Source organism: Drosophila albomicans, unplaced genomic scaffold (assembly GCF_009650485.2).
Source record: "Drosophila albomicans strain 15112-1751.03 unplaced genomic scaffold, ASM965048v2 utg000057l_pilon, whole genome shotgun sequence".
In the NCBI taxonomy this organism is placed as follows: domain Eukaryota; kingdom Metazoa; phylum Arthropoda; class Insecta; order Diptera; family Drosophilidae; genus Drosophila; species Drosophila albomicans.
The window spans coordinates 61632-79213 of NW_026263673.1; the positions used below are offsets into that span (position 1 = coordinate 61632).

Sequence of the window (17582 nt, forward strand, 5' to 3'; positions counted from 1 at the left end):
AGCCTTTGCCTTACAAGATCAACTACTGTGCGCTGCTAATAAATGTATCTGTGATTCTGTGGAGTGTATCTTGTGAGTCTAGGCCAGTCGAGGCAATTTTAAAGGTGAATGTTTTTAACCAAACTGTTAAAAATTAAATAGTGGTTAACACTTTCGCCCGTTTTTTGCCTGATTTACGGCAATGCTTAATGTTGCAGTTGCAGTTACATTTTTTTCATAGAACGTCTCAGTCATACACTTTAATATTTGTTGACAGTCAATTTAACATTAATTTACTCTCTTACTTGTGTTTAACTACTGATTGTTAAATCGTTAATACCTGTATTAATTATTTCTATTATTTTAATTTTCACGAAATACAACAACAAACTGTGTGGTGAAACTTTGGTTTGCTATGTTTGAAAAACAAAATTTCTGTTTTCGTTGCCGCTGCTTTTTGTTTTTGTATTTGTATTTGCTTTCGCGCTCTTTGTTTTCATTTGCTATTCTTGCGTGCTCAACGCTATTACAAAAGTTAACTCTCCCTCTCTTGGTGTTGTTGATGGCTATCTTGTGCAGTGTAGCCAACTCTTCTGGTCATAAACAAGCTAAAGTAACATATGATGAAAGCTAAAAACCGCCAGAAAATTAGGATGATAGTCAAAATATAAAGTTACGCAAGTAACTTGATTTATTTATTAAGTATTTTTGAGTAGTAAATTTCGTCAATCATTTCCTATTCTGGTGCACTTTGTTCTGTAAAGATATGTATATAGCACCGTCATCCTGAAAATTGTTCGCGCACAACAATCCCAACTGGTCAATGGGTCTGACCAATGAATGCGTACGGAACAAACGTTATTTTGTTCGTCTGTGAAAACGGAGATGACGAAGACTTATGGTTGTTTGTCTTGGTTGCAAATCGTAAAGTTTCGCATTAGTGCTGGATTTGCAATATTTTTAAAAGCATTTTCGATCATCGGCTGCATCTAGAGTTCACCAATCCTTAAACACGGGGTCTTGCAACCATCGCGGTTTTTGTTTATAAATCTTAGTCATTTTAACTGTCACACACAATCATTTTGGAAATTGTGAAATACCCGGATGGTCGTGATATAAAACTAATAAAAATCGATAAAAATGTAAAGATCTTTTGGCATATCAAAGTTTTTTACCATTGCAATGCAAAAATACTGGAAGTTATTAAGGTGCGGCTTAGTAAAACATAAAATTACAAGAAGGCACCAGATGTTTTTAAAAAACTAAAGTTCCGTTCAGTTTTGTTTTGAAAATAGCGATAATTCCCGCTAGCCGCTAGTTTTCAATTTATCCCGCATTTTGCTTTTGAAAACCGACAGATCACTAGCTAAATTGGCAACGCTGATCTTGTGTCTCGCTCGGCCCGCGTATTTGTAAGTACAGATCATTTTAGTTTGCAATTCATTTACCTATATACTTTGTTAATATTTCTTATTTTTGTTTTTGTTTGATTTAACTAACTTTGTTTTAGCAATATGTTAGTCTGCTATAACAAAAAAATGGTGGCAAAATGGGTAGGGACCCCGAACGCGATATCGCTAGGTTTATACGGCAGACGCGAACTGATTTTAAAGATGTATTGGTGGGCTTTAAAAACTCTCTGATAGCTTCTCCGCATTGGATTCTGGTTTTAAGAAGCTCCTGTAGATGTTTCAAGCTTATCCGTACTATCTGCTGGCGAATAAATGTAATGTTAGTTCACCCTCTCCTCAACTCCCGGTAGCTCCACACCATGACATTACGTCATTAAGTATGGAATCATCTGCTACTGCAGTGTCGCAGTGCAGTTTGGTGACGGATGGGATGGAGACGGTTGAAGAAATTCAACCATCACAATCCTCTGTCGAGATCATTCTTCAACGATTTAAGAATCGCCTACAGTTCCTGTTTTAGTTGTCCACAACACGGTTCAGTTGCGGTGCCACCGCTTAAACAGATTGTTGTCTCAAGGCTTGCCCCTGATACTACTTCTGATGATGTTCGGGCTTATATTAAGTCCAAACCTCATGCCAGTGTTAGGGTGGACAAATTTCATTTCTCGTACGAGCAGGAAATTTCATCTTTTAAAATATGTGTTCCCGCTGAACAATTTAGCATGATGTGGAGTAGAGTTTTGTCGGATCACCTATTAGTCAAAGAATTTGTTCCTAAAAAGAAAAATCGGTCTCCGGTTTCTCTTCCCAGTAGTGACAAGAATTCGATTTCAAAGCCTTCTTCTATGTCTGTCAGTTCAAAAACTAACATCCTCGTTACTTCTTGGCTATCAGAATGTAAGAGGTATTTGCAGTAAACTTAGTGACTTATATTTAAATAGTGTATCTTTCCCTTTCAATGTCATTGCCTTTACTGAAACATGGTTAAAAAATGACTTCCTTGATACGGAAATCTTTTCTAGTAGATTTTCCGTATACAGACGTGACCGCAAGGTACGTGGGGTGGGGTTTTAATTACAGTAGATACTCAATTTACTTCATAATTGATATCTCACACTTCTGATGTTGAGCTTGTGTCTGTAAAATTATCCTTTGGTATTTTTAACATTTTTAGATGATGATGCTTCAGATGAGCTCTGTATTCAGCTCATTTTTCTATAATTAATAACATTTCTAACATGCTTTCTGATCGTGATTACGTGTGTGTGTACGATCCGCACGCAAGGAACTGGCGGAATCCCCATGCCAACATGCGTTCAGATACTGGAGACGGAAGGATCGAATTAGGCATGGAAACGGAGTCGTCGAGGGACCGAACTTACCTGAAACTGGAACGGTGGAACGTGCGATTCGATGGCGCCGATTCCATTCACGCTGTGGAGGATTTTGTTTTCCGCATCGAGTTCTTGCAAAGACAATATCAATGCCCATGGAGAGAAGTGCTGCGCGGCTTCCATGTACTGTTGGAGGGCAGAGCCAGGGAATGGACTGGATGTATGTGAGGCACTCCAGAGTGGACAGCTGGACTCAGTTGCGTCAAGCAATGCTGGACCGGTTTCGGGGCTACCAAACCGAGGATGACCTCATGCAAAACCTGCTACAAAGGGAACAGCAGTCTAGCAAAGGCGTAGATGATTACATCCACCACATGGTGCGGCTAGCTTTCCGTTTCCAGAAGCCTCTCCGAGACCGTGAACTGGTAAAAATAATAAAGCGCGGGTTAAAGAAAGGCTTGGCAAGATATGTATATGCTATGGATATACTTACGGTGGACGAGTTGCGCCAAGAATGTATCGAAGTGGAGCGATACATGAATCGACGAGGACGCTCATCACAGGGAAAACAAACCCGGTATCCGCTGGAGTCAAACCGGCAGTTTATGAGGTTGAAGTCCCACCTCAGCGCGACGAGAGTCCATCCCAGGAAGTGGAGGAGGTAGTAGCGAAGACCCGCGAGACGAGTGCTGGAATTGCAGGCAACCTAGTCACGGTTTCCGGGACTGTATTTCCGGGACGAGGAGCATATTTTGCTTTAGGTGCGGCAAGCCTGACACCTTTCGCCCGCAATGCGTCAATTGTCCGGGAAACACCTGGGCGAACGCGATGAAGCCGGGGCAGACGCGTTCGGAGGCGAGACCCAACCAGAAACCGGAGTGGCGTGCCAACAGGAACAAGGAGAGGATAAAACTGCGAATGGAGAACATAGGTTTAGTAGAATTACAACTAGGTTAAGGAGATATATCGCGAATGAAGAAGGAACACATTAGTGAAAGTGAAAGGAGGCTTACCATATGAAGAACGTGTTCGGGCATACATGTCGGCCCGAAATAAAATTTTTGGTGAGCGGCAGTGTGAAGGAATGACACTGGTCACGAAACGCGTTGTGAAGGCACGCGCTCGTTTTCGTCGGCAAAGGTTAACGAGGAGACAAGTCGTGGAAGCAGTTCGGAGAGTGGAGAACACCAATTTGTAGACGTTATTATCGGTGGACAGGCTTTAAAAAGCCTTCTGGACTCCGGCGCATTCGTTAGTCTGCTGGGGCGAGAGTGCCGAGAGCTGGTCAGTAAGATGGACTGGAATGTTCAGCCGTACGCGTCCATAGTCACCACTGTTGCAGGAGCCAGCCGACCGATCCTAGGACGAGTCAATCTGCCAGTGTCATACGGCGACAAGTCGGAGCAAATCGATTTCTTTATGTGCCCCGATTTAAAACAGGAGATCTATTTGGGCATCGACCACCAAGAGTCACCCCGAGATGTGTCAGAATTAGTCACTGTTGAAGTGGATTATTACCGAGGTGAGGATGTTGTCGAGTCTGATCCGGAAATGTGGAACTTCTTACTGTATAATCTTAATATTTTATGGTTCCTCATAGCCTAATTAAGTGGATCTCCTCATACTTTTCCAACAGAATACAGAATGTTTATTATAATGGCTTTGTATCTAAATGTGTCCAAGTTACTTCTGGTGTGGCCCAGGCTAGTCATTTAGGTCCTCTATTGTTCACCTTGTTCATAAATGATCTTCCTTTTGTTATAGAGCACTGCCGTGTACGCTGATGACGTTAAGATTTGCCTGACGATAGTCTTGCGAGCTCTCTGTTGAAATGTGATCTAATTGTCTAGAATCTTTATGCAGGGTAAATATGTTACATCTTAATTGAAATAAATGTAAACTTATGACCTTCTTCCCAGGTATAAAACTTTGTTTTATATGATAGTCCTCTAGAACAGATTGACTCTGTGTATGACTTAGGAGTTCTACTTGATGCAAAACTAAAATTTGATAAACATATTCTGTCTGTATGTTTGTATGTAGGGCCATGGGTGTACTGTGATTCAACAATTCCTACACTACTAAAACTTTGTACGTCTCACTGGTTCGTCCCATCATTGAGTACGGATTTCCTGTCTGGAATCCCCAGTATAGGGTTTATCAAGATAGGATTGAGTCGGTGCAGAAACAATTTTTGATATTTGCACTTCGTAGTTTAAATTAAAACAATAATATTAGATTACCACCTTATCGCAGTAGACTTTTATTACTAAACCTTCGTTTAAGTACTGTTTTCATAAAGAGACTAAGTAATGGTGAAATAGACTCTTTGGAGCTGTTAAATCAAATTAGTTTGCTTGGTATCGCTGGGCCACTTGATGACACTGCCACTAGTACGTCAACGTCCAAATAAAAAATATTGCAATTTGCAGCAATCAAACCGATGCATACTTACATATAAGTTAAGAAGCAACACTTCCCAACATTAATTAAGCAGCCCTCGCATGCGCGGGCCGGCAACTTATTAAGCGACCCCCGCGGATAAGTCTCATGTGCCGCAATGCTTGTGCACCGTTATCCTTAGAAAGCAGCGACGGATTTGTAGCCAGTACTTTTCCACTCGCGATGCTTAGCTTTAGCTGTAGAAGTTTATTTTATAAGTTTTAGTTTAGAGCTACCCAGCAGCCATAGCGTACGAATAAACGCTTCGGCACTTGTTGCATCGACCTAACATATTTTTTATTGGAAACTTCACTGAGCCACAAGGCCAGTGATTAAAGGGGAATAGTTTCCTCCAACATATTTCATCTCCCAGGATTCCCAGCGGACAGCGAAATCACAACACTGGAGCTGATGACTTTAATAACTTATATAGTTCTCTGCCATGAAGCATAAAGCGCACTTGTTGCGTGGCCAGCAATCACACCCAGGCAGCATTGATCTCGACGAACAACAGCAGCAGATACCTTAGAGGAAGCAGCAGACAACATGAAGGAATCTTCAGCCATTACACGGAGTAATCCATTACTCATCAGCCATTAAACACATGCTGGCGGCGCTATGGGGCGGCTAGTGCATGTGAGTTTTGAAGACAGCTGTCATGGCACGTCTGCCATGCGTAAAAAAGCACTCTAGTAACTAAAGCTCTTTTTGTGCTTTTGTTCCAATTGAGCTTTCAGTGCTGAACGTACACTGACATACACTGAAGCAAGACCAAGGTTAAAGCGAAAAATGTCATCTGATCTGGTCGAAAAAACTGAAGATTCAATGCCATAGTTGTTGCATGCATCTTCTGCATTGGCCAAAAAATTGAAAAAGGACGACACTGTTCTGCAAAAAGTATTGAATAGAGAAAATATAGCTGGCATAGCGAACCAATTTAAGCAGAATGAGATAACAACAATAAATCCTGAAAATGCTTTAGCCTTTTTAGTAGAAAACAATCTAACTAAACGAATATAAAAGCCCTAAGTAAGCTGCATGGGTGCCATATTTATCCCTCTTATTCAGAAGTGTAATGAAATAAGAATGCGGACCAGAACAATATAAAATAATTTATTCTGAATCTAAAGTTGAAGTATCGCTGCAGAATTTATTAAATCATTTTGCTGACCGCATATTTGAAATGCATAAAAATGTAATTTCTCAACCAAAAAATATTAGTGAAACATGAAGAATATGACTTTAATTGATGGCACAGTTTTAATGTGTTAACTGGTACAAATTCATGCCAATCCTACCCATTATGTGCTGCTAAGCCAAATAGACTTTGAAAGGCGAAAAATATTGAGTCAATAATCTTTCAGATGTATACTGATAGCCATAATATGGCCATAATGAGTCCTTCTTCGAATAAATGTTAAAAGTAGCATACAGAATGTAGATAAATAAATGGCGAGTCTCTGGCTCAGACAAGGATGAGTTTGCTTTACGGAAAAAAGTATTCAACTGAGATTATGGGATGAAATGGGTCTGAACGTAGACAACACTAAGCAAAACGGAAGTGGCTATAGTAATGATGAAAATGTTAAGTACTAAAAAAATCATGAAAATACGAAATCCTGTTTTTATGCCCGCTACCCATAGGGTAGAAGGGTATTATAACTTTGCGCCGGCAGGAAATGTATGTAACAGGTAGAAGGAGGCATCTCCGGCCCTATAAAATATATATTCTTGTTCAGCATTAATAGCCGAGACGATCTAGCTATGTCCGTCTGTCCGTATGAACACTTAGATCTCAGAGACTATAAAAGATAGAGCTACAATTTTTTTTTTTTTTTAACAGCAATTGTTATGTTTTCACGCAGATCAATAAATTCGAATAATACGCGTAATTCAAGCTACAGCTGTGAATTTTTTAATATACAATAATAACTATAGTATTAATGATTTCTGAAAATTGCGATCAGATAAAAATTGTGGAAGTTATTAAAGAAATACTTTTGTATGGGCAAAAACGTCTACTTACTAGGGCTGTTAGTTGCTTTGGCCTACAATCTGGTATATTGTGCCGTCTATGGTATATTTTGAATGTGGTTCTATACCGATATAACAAATATACCGTTTGGGATATTTTTAGTATATTTGTATTTCCGTATAATTTGAAAAAATACCGCAATATTTAGCTTTTATTCAAAATGAGCAGCGGGTATCTCACAGTCGAGCACACTCGACTGTAACTTTCTTACTTGTTGTATTTAACACAAAAAATATTAAATATAGATATGAATGTAGATATACATTTTTAAGTAATATTTTAAATATTATATATTTTTTTTTTTTATAAAAAAAAGTATTATTAAAACGATATTTTTTAAAATCTTCGACATCCCTAATTTTCATACTTTTTTTTTAAATAGAGAATATCATTGACACGATATTTAAAAAAAAATGTAGACATCTTACATTACATATTGGAGCTCTATGTGTTCGATTCATTGCGCGCGTAACTTGCAACTTATCGATTATTGTAACACTACCCGATTGTAACGATACCTTAACGATGTCAGTCACAAATAAAATTTCGTACATAGCAGACGTGCTCGGCGATCTTTTTGTCTTTCTATACATACACACGCACACAGCCAAGCGTAACTTCTACAGGTTATGGGCCCTGGCACGCGCGGTGCTTTTGTGTATGAAAGTTAAGAAGCAACACTTCCAAACATTAAACGAACAGCCCTCGCATGCGCGGTCCGGCAACTTATTAAGCGACCCGCGCGCATAAGTCTCATGTGCCGCAATGCTTACTTGAGCACCGTTATCCTTAGCAAGCAACGACGGATTTGTAGGAGGAGCCAGTACTTTTCCACTTGCGATTCTTAGCTTTAGCTGTAAAGGTTTATTTTATAAGAATTCAGTTTTGTTCTACACAGCAGCCTTGTCTGATGAATAAATGCTCCGGCACTTGTCGTTACATCGATCGATTTATTATTTGAAAACTTCACTGAGCCACAAGGCCAATGATTAAAGGGGATTAGTTTCCTCCACCATAATTCATCACCCAGGATCAAGGATTCCCAGCGGACACCGATTTGGCAACACTGGAGCTGATAATCTTAATAACTTGTATACGAAAAGTTGGACTTGTTAACGAACAATGGACGCGACCGAAAGTAAATTTTTAATAAAGTAAATTTTAATTAAAAATGAATTCCCTATACCAAATTGAAAAACTTGAAGAAAAGAATTACGATTCTTGGTGCATTCACATGCGGTGTGTTTTGGTATATGCGGAATTGTGGTAGTGCAGAATTTGATTGCCATGGCAACGACAGTAAGGCAGTAGCCATGATCACACTAAGTGTGAAAATATCACAGTTAAGTTACATAATGAACTGACAATGTCATTTGCTGCTTGAACAAAACTTAAAGAAGTGGATCTGCCTAGTGGACCAGTACGGAAGTTCGCACTGTACAAGAAGTTGTTGGTACTTAAGATGTCAGAATGTGGAGATGTCAATGGATACTTGCAGACATTTGGAGAAGTTCTTGATCAACTTGCAGGAGTTGGGATACAGATTGGTGACGAGCTACGAGCAATCATTCTGCTTTCCAGTCTTCCAAGAAATTATGAGAATTTCGTGGTGGCGATCGAAACTCGCGATGACTTGCCAAGTTATGAAATTCTATGCATAAAAGTGACGGAAGAAGTATAGCGCAAAGCGCAGGCAGAATCGCAAAGCAACGACGAAAAGGCATTCACCGTTACAAATAAGAACAACGGTATAAAGAGGAATTCGACAAAAAACGTAGTTTGCTTTAAGTGTGGCAAGCGTGGTCACAAGAAAGCAGAATGTCGAAGCGAATGCGTACAAAAGGAAACGTAGGAAAGCACGAACAAAGAAGACAATAAAAATTGTTGTTTGCTGACGCTCATTTTTTCGAACGATCAAAGTGGTGCGTAGACAGCGGAGCAACAAACCATATGTGTTGCGAAAAGAGCATGTTTACAAAGTTGGAAGAGCACTCCGAGAGGATAGGTCTAGCTGGTGACGGTTTCCTAGTTGCGAAAGGAATAGGTCAAGTAAAGCTGAAGGCAGATCGATATACGATTGTTATGAACAACCTATTGTATGTGCCAGAGATGAAGAGAAATTTCATGTCGGTTAGTCAAACAGTGGCTAATGGCAATGTAGTACATTTCGGTGAACATCAGGCGAAGATCATACAGAACGGAGAGTGCATCTTGCTCGTAAAGAGAGTTGGCAGCTTATACGTTTTTGACGGCAAAACAAGCAAGTGTTTTTGCGCTGCTAATAATGATGGATCTTTATGGACCAAGCGGTTCGGTCATCTCAACTATCGTAGCTTGGAGGATCTAGAGAAAAACAACATGGTGCGCGGACTGGAAGGAACAAGCTTCACATCCAATGGGTCATGTGAAACATGCATGTTGAGTAAAATACACACTCAGCAGTACCCTAAGTCATCTGAACAGAGGGCGAGCGAAGTATTGGAACTAGTTCACAATGATGTTTGCGGGTCATTCGATACACAATCGATAGGCGGCAATCGATACTTCTTGGCGTTCATCGATGACAAGTCACGGCGCATATTTGTCTACTTCATAAAAGGCAAAGACGAAGTGTTCACGAAGTTCGTTGAATTCAAACAACTTGTTGAACGGCAAACTGGCAAGAATATAAAATGCATTCGCAGCGACAACGGCCGAGAGTATGTAAACAAAGTTTTTGACGAGTACTTGAAGGCGAATTTCATAGCACGGCAACTGACGGTGACTGTACTGACGGTACACACCGCAGCAGAACGGAGTTGCGGAGAGGGCAAATCGGACATTAGTTGAGATGTCACGATGCTTGCTGGTACAATCTGGAATGAAGATTTCACTGTGGGGAGAGGCAGTAAACTAGCGTCACCAACTAGCGCACTGAAGAACATGACGCCAATGGAAGCGTGGAATTTCTCATTTCAAAGTTTTTGGTTCTTTTGCAGTAGCTTTAGAGAAAGGCTACAGAAAAAATAAGTTCGACGCTAAGGGCAAGGAATACCACATGGTGGGTTATTCCAGGACTGCCAAAGCATACAGGCTTTACGACCCAAGCACAGGGCAAGTGGTCGAAAGGAGGGACGTGCTGTTTAGCGAACTTGGCGATACTGAGCAGAATCGAAAGGTTTCGATTATATTTGATATGCCAATGGGCATTCAAGGATCCGAGGATCAGATCGCTGATGGCGATGGTGTAGACGATGAGGCTAATGTCGGCATAAAAAACGGCAATGGCTCAGAACGTCGGCATAAAAAATAGTGATGGCAGCGATGAGTTCCTCAGCGCAGAGGAAGACGTGCGTGTAGGTCCTGGACGGCCAAGGATAGTCGCACGGGCATGCGTGGGCGACCTCGTAAGCAGTTTTATCTACTTGGAGCTGCGACTGCTGGCGAGATCCCCATCCCCTTAGAGGAGGCGATTGGAGGAGCTAATGCATCGCTTTGGCGTGAGGCCATGGATAAAGAGCACAAGTCACTGTTGGTAAACGAAACCTGGGAAGCGGCGGAGTTGCCAAAAGGGCAGCCAGCGATCAACTATAAATGGGTGTATACCGTCAAAAGAGGACCAAGTGGCGAAGTAGAGCGCTACAAAGCAAGGCTGGTGGCAAAAGGTTGCTCACAGCAGTATGGCGTTAATTATAACGAGACATTTTGGCCTGTTTGTAGATTAGAGAGTATGCGGATTGTTTTAGCGCTGGCTGCAGAGTTAAAGTTGCATTTACATCAGATGGATGTTTGCACGGCGTACCTCAACAGCACTTAAACGTATACAGTTTACATGAAAAGACCTGAAGGATACCTCGGTCAATGCGATTCCAAGCAAGTTTTACGTCTAAAGAAGGCCATATATGGCTTAAAACAATCTGGAAGGGAGTGGATGGATGGAGTCTGGATGGAGTCATAACAGGAATTGGTTTCATCTCATGTAGCAACGAACCATGTCTCTACAAGAAGAATAACGGAGAACATCTAACGTTAATATTGGTGTACGTAGATGATCTGATTATTGCATGCCAGAGTATAGATGAGTTGAAAGCAATCAAGACTGTTGATGCCAGATGACTGCAGGTGTGACCACTCAGGCCAGCTGACAGTGTGGTCGCGATCGCAAGTTATCGATAGCGGCAAAGCTGGTATACTGTGCGTGTGACCGTGTCATACGCGCAGCCACACTGTTCTTGGTTTCCCCTAGAGATGGTCACCCTGCCCTTTTTAGTGCTTTTTTCTATTCCGCCTTTTTCTCTACTGTTCAAATTTTCTCAAGCACATGTGAAAGTATATTTTCAAGTGTTCCAATAAAAGTTATAAAAAGTACTACAAGTTCTACAGAAAAAAAGTGAAAGTGTTTTATTTCGACGAACAAGCATCTCCCTACAATCATTGGTCCTTCGAGCCGGATCTCTGGATAGCTCGACCCCAGCAGCAGCATTGGTTGTTTTGTTTCAAGATAAGTAATACACTTTTTTTTCATCCATACTTTCCATACTTTTCCTTGTACCTTATATATATGTGACACAGCATATATATAAGTACATAAGCGTTCTACCGGCAGTTTCTCCGCCATCTTTTCTAATTGGTATATACTTTGCACAGTATATATATATATATCCTTATATGTATATGTATGTGTAAGTATCTATACAGTTTAAAGAGTTCGCTTATATTTTCCGATTTGGCCGCTGTTGTGTGTACTTCTGTCGTTTCGCGTTTGTCTGTTTTTCTTGAGTGTATGCAACCTCTTCGTGTAATTGTACTCTAAATAACAAGATAGTCGCACTCCATTAAAAATAAACGCGCGTAGATCCACTACACTCCATATATATGTATATATATATATATATATATACATACACATACATACGACATATTTACATCCGCATACAACACACATACATACACTTCTATACACGACACTTACACACATATACACTCCGTATATGTTCCATACATACTGAAGTTATATACTCAAGTCCAGTATTACCCACATAATATATATATATTATCACATACATACACGTATACTGCCTTACATTCATATATACTCCGTATACGTTCCTCATAAATTGATATTATATATTCAAGTCCATTGTTACATATATAATATATATCTATTATCACATACATACACGTACACTTCCGTACACGTTACATATACACTCCGTATATGCTCCTTATACATTGATATTATATATTCAGATCCGTTATTACACATACATATATATATTATCATATCCATATGTACATATATAAACAGCAGCGATCACACCGAGTAATAAAGATTCACGCCGCTGTTTGTGTTTTATTTAAACAATTTTGTTTTTTCCAACAGCGATTCTTTTTTCTCCTCGTCCGTTTTCTTGTGTCGGCCTTGCTCGCTATCCTGTGACAGCCGAAGTTCCTCTCCATTTTGTGCTTGCTTTCGGCTGTCCGCTTTATCGTGAGTCTTTGTTGAGAAAAAGACTCTAAAGTGACTGCCGAAGCATAGTATGTCCAAGAGCCAAAAGAGCGAAAAGGACTCAAAACATTCGTTAAAGCTTCCGACCACAGCTCGTCGCCTGTCGTCCGCTTCGCCCGCTCCTTCGGGGTCCAAATCCGCCACCCCTGCCGCTCAACTCCGAGTCAAGGTCGATCGTCCGTCGCCGTCTGCTTCTGCAAAGACTCCGCCGTTGCGTACATCTTCGACTGCTCCACGTAGTCAGGCAACTACCCGTTCCGTCCAAGCTAAACTTAGCGAAACCCGTGCGATGGCTCTCAGCAACTTCGTCAGTGTCTCCGACAGACTGGTGCACTTTGAGAGTCGGGTCAGAGGGAAGACGACAAGCCGAAGACGACAATGTACACACGTACGAGATCCGTCGTGACCGGCTGCAAGCCCTCTGGGACAGTATCGAGGCCGCCTATTCCACATGCGCTGATGCACTACATCGAGACGGCGACAGTGAAGGCACACAGGCCATGGAGGCGAAATACGATCACTGCTATGCAGTGGTGTCTCGCCCGTGTTAAGGGGCAAATTACCCAAGTTTCCGGGTCCAGCAGGAGTGAAGCATCCGTTCCAAGGTTGACTCCGGTTGAGAAACTTTTTCATTTGAATTCGAAGACCGCAGATGAGGCCAATGAAATCGTAGCCAAATTTCCGCTGACGAACGATGGTTTCGCGTCGGCTTGGGGTGCTCTCTGCGAACGATTTGAAAACAAGCGCTTGTTAATAACAAGCCAGTTAAAAATCCTGTTCAACCTGTCCACGGTTACCCAAGAGTCGGGAGCAGCTATCAAGGAGCTGCAGAGCACGATTCAGCGTTGCTTGACCGCTCTTGAGCATTCAGACATTTCCGTCTGTAGCCCGTTCGCAGATTGCATCCTCGTTTTCCTCTGCTCGTCCAAACTCCCCAAGCTCACACTCTCGTTGTGGGAGCAATCGTTGGTGGACAAAGCGAAAATTCCCGCATGGCAGGATATGAGCACGTTCCTCAATGAGCGCTATCGTACGCTCAAAGCGATTGAGAACGTGAAACAGACTGCCAACTCACAGATCGCGACTGCAGGACCATCCCGTCCGCAGAATTCCAAGCAAGTCAACTCCTTTGAGGCCCGAGTCACTCCGAAAGGCAAATCGTGTGACTTGTGCTCAAAGGAGAATCACCCTGTCCGGGTGTGTCAGCGTTTTTTGCAAATGTCGGTCAATGAGCGGATGACATACATCAAACAGAAAAGTCTCTGTTTAAACTGTTTCGCAAGAGGTCACCAATTCCGAGAGTGTACGAGTGCGCACAATTGCTTTACATGCAAAGGGCGGCACAACACTCTTCTTCATCGTGGCGACAGTGCCCACAATGGTGCCTCTTCATCTTCCAATATACAGTCCACTCCGAATCCAACGGCAACAAATGTGCACAATTTCTTTGCCAATAATGCTCAGAATGTCCTTCTCGGCACGGCGGTCATCAACGTATGCCACTTGGGCACTACATATACCGCACGTGCGCTTATTGATTCCGGGTCCGAAGAGACCTTCATTTATGAGAGTCTGTTCCAACGCATTAAGTTGCCTTTCAAGTCCGTGCGAGCCCAGGTATCCGGGCTAAATCACGCAGTTGCGGCCCAATCGCAGAAGTTATGTCACTTCAGCATTGGTTCTCCGACGAAGCCGAGGCTCCATATCGAGACTTCGGCATTCATAATTCCACAGTTGGCAGGCAAACTGCCCTCCTTCGCTATGCCGCAGAGTTTCCTAAGGGATCTACCAGCGATAGAACTGGCAGATCCACACTTCTACAAGAGCGCTCAGATTGATATTCTAATTGGCGAGGATATCCTTCCGTCGGTCATCTTGAGCGGCTCCCGGCCAAACATTTGTGGCTCACTCCTTGAGCAAGAAACCGTGTTTGGCTGGATTCTCACAGGCCCCGTCTCCCAGAATGTGTCGACAATTGTTTCTGCGTTTTCGACCCTCCAAGCAGATGAACAGCTCAACAGCATACTTTCCAAATTTTGGGAGGTGGAGGATATTCCAGCGAAGCTGATAAAGGAGTCAGACTTCGTTTGCGAAGAAAACTTAGTTAAGACTACTTCTCGTAGCAAATGTGGCAGATATCGGGTGACTCTTCCATTCCTGAAGCCCGATGGCATTAAACTGGGTCATTCCAGATCTATAGCGCTGGCTCAATTCCTCAAGAACGAGAATCGTTTGTCGAGAAACGATTCTCCAAAGGAACAGTACAATGCCGTTCTCCAGGAGTGCGTGGAATTGGGTCATATGACACCCATATCGCCTCAGGCAATCGTCACAACTCTTAACTTCTATCTGCCTCACCATGCCGTGTTCAAACCAGATAGCACCACAACGAAGGTGCGGGTCGTATTCAACGCTTCTTGTCCATCCTCAAATGGCAAGAGTCTGAATGATATCCTTCATTCAGGGCCCATTCTCCAATTGGATCTCACGTTGCAGATCCTCAGATGGCGATACTATCGCCAAATCCTCATGGACTCGAAGCACTCACCGTTCCAACGAATTCTGTTCCGTACGTCGGACGGTGAGATCCGTGACTTCGAGTTGAACACAGTGACATTCGGTGTCAACTGTGCGCCCTTCCTGGCTCTACGAGTCCTCCAGCAACTTGCTGAAGACATACGCTTGGAGTATCCTCTCGCAAGCCGAGTCATCTCCAACAACATGTACGTGGACGACGTCCTGGCGGGGACACACACGAAAGAAGAGGCCATCCGGACCATTGCGGAAGTGTGTGCAGCCCTGGACAGCGCTGGCTTCCCCGCTGAGGAAGTGGACGTCGAACCATAAGAGCGTGCTGAAGGACATTCCAAAGGACCATCTACTTAGAGAAGACTTCCTCGAACTCGAGGACTCCAGTACGGCGAAAACTCTGGGCATCAGGTGGCAAACTCACGATGACGAGTTCTTTTTCATGCCACCAGAAGTTGCCCATCAGGACTCCTACACGAAGAGGGAAGTGCTTTCGCAAATTGCTAAGCTTTTCGCCCCAGCCGGGTGGCTGGCCCCTTTTGTTATCCGAGCCAAGATCTTCATGCAGGAGATCTGGCTGAAAACGCTCGAATGGGACGAGCATTTACCCACGGATCTTTTACTCCAATGGAAGGAGTACCTCCAGAGCTATCCTGCTCTGGGAAGGATCCGGATTCCAAGATGGGTCCAATTCCAGACACGAGTGAAGCTCCAGTACCACGGATTCTGTGATGCTTCAGAAAGGGCGTATGGAGCGGCGATCTATGTCCGTGTGGAGACGGCGAACAAGGTTTCCACACATCTCCTCACTGCGAAGACAATAGTGGCTCCTGTCAAGTCTCTCTCAGTGCCACGTTTGGAGCTTTGCGGCGCAGTCCTGTTGGCTGAGTTATCTGCAGCCCTCCTCCTGAATCTGCCAGCAGAAAGTTTTCAGACTTTCTTTTGGACTGATTCAACAATTGTTCTCGCCTGGTTGAACAAGCCACCCTGCAGATGGACAACCTTTGTGGCCAATCGTGTGGCCAAAATCGTCCAAGCCAGCGACGCCAAAAACTGGTCGCATGTGCGATCCGAGCACAATCCGGCAGATCTTGCAAGCCGAGGTGTCCTGCCACAAGAATTGATTCGTAATCCTTTGTGGTGGCATGGACCAGAGTGGCTTCATCTCCCGTCGGATCAATGGCCAACATCTCCAAGTCCCATTCCGAAGACTCTGCTGGAGCAGCGGATTAAGTGCAACGTCGCTAAGTTACCTCCTACTCCTGATTTCCTGAGTAAGTTCTCTGAGTTTGGCAAGGCACTGCGCACGTCTGCCTATGTTCTCAGATTCATCGATAGAAGTCGGAAATTGGCAGTTCCAAGCTCTACCGTGGTCCAAGCGGATGAGCTGTCACGGATCCAAGAGCGGCTAATCGTCATGGCTCAACGACAAACTTTTCCACAGGAATACCACTGTCTGCAGTCCAAGCAGCAGGTTCCTTCTTCAAGTTCAATCCGAAACTTGAACCCTTTCCTCGATGGCAAGGGGATTCTACGGGCCTGTGGGCGTCTGAGGGCGTTATGATGAGAATCATCCAATCATCCTCTCGTATTCCTCGTCCTTTGCACGACTCTTGGTTCGTTTCACCCATCGTATATCCTTACATGGGGGTAACCAAGTCGTCATGCGGCTGATCCGTTCCAGATTCTGGATTCCAAAATTGAAGGTCCTCGTCAAATCCACCATCAACTCTTGCAAGGTTTGCGTGATCTACAAGAAGAGACTGCAGACCCAAATGATGGGGGACTTGCCCAAGGAAAGGGCGTCCTACTCGAGACCTTTCACGCACACTGGAGTCGACTTCGCTGGCCCATTCGAAATAAAAAATTACACTGGCCGAGCCTGCCTCATCACCAAAGGGTATGTCTGCGTCTTCGTGTGCTTCAGCACGAAATTCCTGGCCGCATTCTCCCGTTTCATCGCACGGCGCGGGTGTCCATACCAGATGTACTCGGACAACGGGAATACCTTCGTTGGAGCTGACAAAGTGATCTTCAACAACTTCTTGGAAGCGACGAGGGAGTGCATCATCGCACAACACGCCCACAAGAGCCTATCCTGGCACTTCAACCCGCCGGGCGCCCCGCTATGGGTGGATTATGGGAAGCCGGCGTAAAGAGTTTCAAGGCACTCTTTTACAAGGCGACATCCACCGCGAAGTATACGTTCGAAGAGTTGTCCACTCTTCTCGCTAAGATCGAAGCCTGCCTGAATTCGAGGCCGATTTCCCCTATGCCCGCGGACCCTTCGGACTTACTAGCGCTCACTCCTGGTCATTTCCTCGTAGGTGGCCCACTTATTTCGGTGTTGGAACCACCAATTA

The 17582-nt window shown here is 43.4% G+C and overlaps 1 protein-coding gene across 1 annotated transcript; it reads left to right on the forward strand.

The window, feature by feature from the left end:
* Positions 1-13068: 13068 nt before the first annotated feature.
* Positions 13069-16783, forward strand: LOC127566356 (uncharacterized). Its single transcript, XM_052008383.1, has 2 exons — positions 13069-15477; positions 15539-16783. Exons 1-2 carry the CDS (start codon positions 13069-13071, stop codon positions 16781-16783), a joined length of 3654 nt encoding a protein of 1217 aa, XP_051864343.1.
* Positions 16784-17582: the final 799 nt, after the last annotated feature.

Bases quoted from the DNA above. Each gene is read 5' to 3' on its own strand.
- LOC127566356 (XM_052008383.1), top strand. From the start codon at position 13,069: ATGTACACACGTACGAGATCCGTCGTGACCGGCTGCAAGCCCTCTGGG. The intron at 15,478-15,538 runs GTGTGTGCAGCC...TCGAACCATAAG, and splicing joins CCATCCGGACCATTGCGGAA to AGCGTGCTGAAGGACATTCC.